This window comes from Nematolebias whitei, chromosome 6 (assembly GCF_014905685.2).
Source record: "Nematolebias whitei isolate Nwh7 chromosome 6, NemWhi1, whole genome shotgun sequence".
NCBI lineage: Eukaryota > Metazoa > Chordata > Actinopteri > Cyprinodontiformes > Rivulidae > Nematolebias > Nematolebias whitei.
Window position 1 is genome coordinate 5508272 of NC_056503.1, and position 6725 is coordinate 5514996.

Consider the following 6725-nt stretch of genomic DNA (forward strand, 5'->3'; position numbering starts at 1 on the left):
AACCTCTGCCGTCCAACACCTGGAGGAGAACCTCTGCCGTCCAACACGTGGAGGAGAACCTCTGCCGTCCAACACCTGGAGGAGAACCTCTGCCATCCAACACATGGAGGAGAACCTCTGCCATCCAACAACTGGAGGAGAACCTCTGCCGTCCAACACCTGGGGGAGACCCTCTGCCGTCCACAAAGTCCAGGCACTGAACTGATATGTTTCTGATACCCGATTACTGCCCGTCGCTGAAGACGGAGGGCATGGACGCATGTGTGTAATCAGGTCTCTCTTGTGAATGAGTCCTCGAGGCTCAATGGGATGTACCTGTCTAAATAAAGGTTGAATGAATGAAAAAGTGTGTGCATGTGTATATGTTGCTCAATATTTCATAACTACAGATTTTACTGAAACTGTCATAAAGTAGTTATTAGATGTGCGTCTACAACTGATACACTTTATGAGTTAATCCAGTTCAAGATGGCTGCCAGAGCCAACTGATCTCAGAAAACACAAAAATAGCTCTAACTCAGTCACTTTTGACTCCACCTCACTCTGTCTGCATCTGTATATCTCATCTGTCTTTTTCCTGGCAGCTGCATTTCTAACATTCTTCAACCAATATACCCACTGTCCCTCCTCTGGACATGTCCAAACCACCTCAGTCTGGCCTCTCTAACTTTATCTCCCAGTTGTTCAACCTGGGCTGAACCTCTGATGATCTCATTACTAATTTTATCCATCCTTGTCACTCCTGAGGAGAACCTCAACATCTTCATTTCTGCTACTTCCAGGTCTGCCTCCTGTCTTTCTGTCCATGTCTCTGTCTCCAGACCATACAACATAGCTGGTCTCACCACTGTCTTGTAAACTTTGACCGATCCGGTATGGTGTCACTTTGATGAACTCACCTTATTGTTTTGGCCAAAGTGTTTCACATCAGATCCTCTTCCTGACACAACCCTCACCATTTACCCGGGCTTGGGACCGGCACAAGAGATACACTGGCTTGTGTCCCCTAGTGGCTGATTTTTAGCCGTCAATCGTCCAATGTTGAGAAATGACGTGTTAGAGCTAACCTTGAAAATATCCTGGGGATCTTGTGCAGCACTGACTGACTGTCAGCTACTACCACACCAAACATTTACTGTAAAACTGCAAATCTGCACAACTGATTTTAGATATAGCCTTTATAGTGTTGTCTAAGGTCAGCAGGCTGTGGCAGCCATCTGTAATCTGACTCCAGAAGTTAGTCTGTTGGAAATGCTGACCCAGTGACGGCTTTTAGAAGAACCCACGTGGTTCGTGAGACATTTTGCCAACAGCACAGACAAACACACACAAAAGCAAAAACATCATCACTCTGCCTTTGTCTGGTGGTGCGCAATAACCATTGTTCCTTTTTCATATCAGTACTGGGCTTAGTGAACCAGAACCAAATAGGGACCAATACATCCAAACACTTCTGCCAAAATAGGAGTGAAAAACTTTTTAGAGTCCTTTGGCAGTGAGGCCAAGTCGAGTAAAGTACTGTCGACAGCTGACTGCAATTGTAAGATGAGCCCAGTGTCACCAGAAAGCACGTGTCAACTCTGCTGTGTGATAATAATTAGTTCTGCAGGTCTTTTCAACATAAATATAAGTTTTTTTTACTCATACAAGAATCCTCCCACGAGACTTAAAAAACCCTTTTTGTGCTTATAACCTGACAGCCTGCACGACAAGCTAACTGGTTGGCTACTGTTTATCTTACACACGGTTTCTCGGCTTCGACATGTTGAGCCATGTTTGAACTTCACTGCGGTTCAAACTGAGCTCAGAGGATCGACTCCTCTGTGGGATGGAGCTGGCATTTATTAACCTTTATTTATTTAACCAGGCAAACCCCACTGAGATCACAGATCTCATTTGCAAGGGAGGCCTGGGCCTGAAGGCAGACTGGTTTTTTTGTTTTTGGTCTGTGGGAGGAAACCGGAGTACCCGGAGAAAACCCACGCAAGCACGAGAAGAACATGCAAACTCCACATAGAAGAACCCCAGGTCCAACCGAGGATTGAACCCAGGACCTTCTTGCTGTGAGGCAACAGTGCTAACCACTGAGCCATCGTGCTCAGTATAATATTTAGGGAAGTTACGAGAATAGATAAAAAAACTTTAGTGGCCCAGTTTTGATTTTTGTTCGAGCTTATTAGATTAGTGAATGTTAAAATCTAAACCTATTAAGGTTAAATGCTTGCCATTAAATGTCTCAAAGAAAGATATTTTCACCTAGAAACAATCGAACGTCAGGGTTTTCAACAGATATGTGTTGGTGTAAGAGTGATGCAACATGTCTAAGAGAAAAGATGGGATCAGAAGAAGTGACAATATTTTTGGTGATGCATTATGGTTTTATTTAATATTTATGTTAAAAGTTTTAATTACCTCACTCCGTTAGAAACCAGGCAACAAATTACAAAATGGGTACATTATTCCTAATGGATTATGAAACTATGAACTCGTTTTATAGAGCAGGTATACAGAGGTGGATAATTTATTACAGCTAGTTGTTTCAGGGTTTTGCACCCTCCAGTTCTTCAATACAAACTGAGTAGTCAATATACCGGTCACCAAAACGGCCTTGTATGAAAAGCTCATTGCAGACTTATTGAATTTCCAACCATAAATTATGGAAAGGGATTAGAAAATGAATTAATTTTAAAACTGTCCTTGTGTTTCTTCATACTGTAGGTAAGGTGTTTTTGTACAACTCTTCAAACTGCCAGCTCAGAAGTAGGAACATGTAGTCAAGTGAACGGGTCAAGTAAAAACCCAGTTTATAAAAAACTGCAAGTTTGAGCAAAGCTTCCTTACCGTCAAAGATGTGAAGGTCATGCACATGCCTCCAAACCCGTTCAGCGCCAGTGCAACGAAGATTAGGACGGACAGATCTGCAGAACGTGAGGAGAGAGTGCAAATGAGTCAAAACCGGACGACTGACTGAGGAGTCACCGCTACATCACAAATATTCTTGATTACTTTGGTCATGTAGAACATCAGGCTGACAAAGGACAGATTGTAAGGGACACGTCTTATGACTGAACCTAAAGTAATGATAAAGCGATGTGTTTAATGACACGAGCAAAGATACGTACTGTTAGGATCTCTGGCACCGTAGGCGATGAGGAGACAGGAGAAGGCGAAGCAGGCACTGCAACAGATTTAATAAATGCTATGAAGTCACGTTTTCATGACCTTAAAGGGATAGCCTGGTGAATTTCTGTCTAATAGTTATCAGTAAATAATATATCTTATCCAACGTGACATCAGTCATAGAGCACGGAGGATGGAGAAAGAGGCAAACCTCTTTGTCCAGGCTAAGCTAACAGCTAGCCAAATTGTTGTTTGTCAAGTTTTCAGCTCATGAAATGACTCTTTCTCAAAAGCAATACACCACTGTATCAAAGCCCCACATTAACAAACTTTAATCAGCATTTTTGAATATCTGAATCAGTCGGGACATCCAGACAGTCCAAACGTTTACCCAACTCCTGGAAGACTGATTGTCCTCAGCGCCATCGGTTTACAGCGGTCTACGCCTCATTTGTGTAACACAAACGTTGTTGGGTTGAAAAAACAGCATAACACTGAATAAATTGAAGAGGTGCAATATTAGGTCATTCTTTTACACTAGTTTATTGTTTTTGAGAGAGTTGTTTCATAAGCCCGGGAAATTGATTTTAAAACAGCGCCCACGTTTGGAGAGCCATTAGCCTCACCTGGATTAAGACCTCTGCCCTTTTCTCCATCCCCTATGACTGATGTCACAGCTCATAAGAAGCCAACTGTTTAGAAATCACTTACAAAAAAATCACTTCAAAATGTATTGGAATTTTCAGAGGTTCCCAACCCTGGTCCCTGAGGAACACCATCCTGCATGTTTTCGTCGGCCCTCTGCTCCCACACACCTGATTCAGTGCTTTAATTACTTCCTTAAATTCAGCAGAAGCTGTTAATCTCCCTTTCATTCAAATCAGGTGCGTTGGAGCACAGGAAAAACTAAAAGATGCAGGATGGTGTTCCTCAGGGACCAGGGTTGGGAACCACTGCTTTATCAAATAATCTCAGGTTACTTTTCTTTCTCCGACCTCACCTTCCTAAAAGGCGTAGCTTTCGTGGGCCATACTTGTCCATAACGATGCCCAGGGGCAGGGTTATGGCTGACAGCAGGAAGGAGCCCACAGTGAAGGCCAGGTTCAGCATCTCGTCCTGGTCCTTGCAGATGGGCCAGTCCTTCATCAGCTGGAACTCCTCTGCTGCGTCATCAGGCTCCAAGCTGGACGAGTTGGTGACGTTAAGACCGGAGCTGTTATCTAGATGGATGAAAACAGAGCAGAGAAAAGGCAAACGCATGAAAGCTGCTTTTATATTTTATTAATGAAGGTCTAACGCTCCTTGAAGGAGTGCACATCGCTCACAATCATTCAGATCAGAGTTTAAGACTAAGACCATCTCATGCTGAGAAATAATGGAGTTGTAGCCGTTGTGGTTGAACCTTAAAAATAGCGTTATGTGCAGTCTCATGCAACATTGTGAGCTCAGAGTATGGGTTGTGAATGACTCTCAGCTACTCATAAAATCATATCTTCATCTGGATCATATTATAGAGAAATCAATGTGTGGGATGTTTTCTGACCATCCAGCAAGAACCTGAAGGTGTGTTCTGTAGACATCTGGGTGTCCTTTAAAATGATGACCGGTAGTTTTCAGGTATTTGACCAGGACGTATTGCTGATGTTGCTCACTGGAGCCTGAACCTCTCACCTCCCACCCCCTGCCTCTGTCTTGGAGGAGCCGGCCAGCTGATTGAAAAGTCGTTGTATTAAAAGTCAAGTAAACAAACAAGATAGCTCAGGGTAAACAGGAACCAGGAATAGTCCGAGCTGAATCTTGGCACAGTGGACGGGGACTCTGTGACGGCCTCGCTCCCTCTGCTGAATCACTGGTAAACACAGTCCAGTGAGTTCACTGGGAGTCTATTTTAGACTCTGTGCTCTGTTGCTCTGTCAGACTGTTGACACGAACAGAGAGACAACAAAAGAGCTGCGATAAGAAACCAGCTCATCGTTCACAGTGTTTACTGTCAAAATGTCCGACGGACGCAACAGAGAGGCAGCAGTTTCACATCAGGAGGGAACAAGAAGAAAACAGTTGGTTTAGAAGTGGAAGTGTGTGTGTGTGTGTGTGTGTGTGTGTGTGCATGTGCGTGTGTGTGCGTGTGTGCATGTGCATGTGTGTGTGGACAGCAGCAGCTAAAGTCTCTGCAGTAACTAATAAGCAGCACGACTCAGAGTTGGTGTCCCCCTGCACTCGTTTGGGGAGTTCATCTTAGCCTTTTGCTGGTTCAGCTCACAGAAACACGACACAAAGGAGGTGCTGAGGCCGGTTCTCTGGACGAGGGCTCGAGGGTGGAGTGAACAGGAAGCCACCATGTCGTATGAAAGCCACTCTGGTGTGGAGAGCTACATGGACACAAAGCAGCAGGAACATCTGCTGACTGCAGTGCTGCTCAGACGTCAACTCGTAGAGGGGTGTGAGGACACGGGACTTAATGAGACGGAGCTAAACGTGCAAGATCACACATCAGGACTCAGCAAAGACCGGAACAATAATAATATCTTCCCTGGCAAACAAAGTCACCCAGTCCTAATGAAAGTCACTGATAACAGCTGGAACTTCATCAACTGAGAAAAGGTCAGGAGGTTCAGAACATCAACAATGGTGCTCACGAGGACACAGCTCAAGTCTCCCAACAACTCTACAGTCATGCTCAGTTTTCATTTTGGAGCACGAACTCCTCAAAAGTAGAACGAGATGAGCTCATTTACATACGAGTACATTTCACATTACATATATGATCAGTTGTGTTACTGGTACATCAGGAAGAACCAGATGATTACTTCAACTGGTGGGACTCATCCTCTGGAGAGGACTGAGGTTTGGGCAAAAGTCTCATGCAGACCAGGTAACAAGTGTTTCAGTTAAACCAGGTGAGGCTTTGGAACAATAAGAAGTTTTCTTCCTGCTTGGATTGGAGGTGTTCTGTGAACGTTACGTGGACGGCCAAGCAGCATCTGCCCCTCACAGGCCAAGTGCTGACTAACCAGATGTCTGCAGCAAACCTGAGTCAGCAAGGCAAGAACTTTACACACACACACACACACACACACACGTATACCACCTTCTTTGAAAAGTTTCCTTTATGTCTGTTTCTCAACATATCCTTCTCTCGTATACAAACGGCTCAGATTGGTCTCAAACGAGCCGTCGAGTGATCTACGTTATTTTGGATCAAGCAGCAGTTTTCATTAAAGAGCTGTCGTGTTCAGAGTGTGTGTTGTGAAGGATCCTCAGCTACTTCCCTGCCTAATTTAAGCTCAGTGTTTGTTTAACTGACTGGGTTACAGACATCGTTGTGTTTTCAGAGGTCAGTTGACTGTGACAGCCATCTTGAATTGAGCTGGCTGTAGAAGTTAATGAGATGAACACTCAGTGACGACTTTCTGTGAGTTTTATAGAAAGAATCATCCTGAGGTTCACTTTGGTAACAAACACACACACTCACAAGAACACGGATAAAAATATTATCATCCACCTTTATCCTTTGATGGTGCGCAATAATTTATAGAAGTCTCAGCACTTGTGAAGGGATTATATAATCCCTACGGCCTGAGAACATTTTGCAATCACTAGGAGGA

The 6725-nt window shown here is 44.1% G+C and overlaps 1 protein-coding gene across 1 annotated transcript in view; it reads right to left on the minus strand.

Annotated features, from left to right (window-relative positions):
- The window catches only part of LOC119411074 (large neutral amino acids transporter small subunit 4), a 30491-nt gene that overhangs the window by 22152 nt on the left and 1614 nt on the right, over positions 1–6725 (minus strand). The window contains exons 2-4 of the mRNA XM_037677997.1: positions 4121–4340; positions 3123–3178; positions 2842–2918 (exon numbers count right to left, since the gene is read on the minus strand). Coding sequence (XP_037533925.1) covers positions 2842–2918; positions 3123–3178; positions 4121–4340 — 353 coding nt within the window. The remainder of the gene's footprint in view (positions 1–2841; positions 2919–3122; positions 3179–4120; positions 4341–6725) is intronic.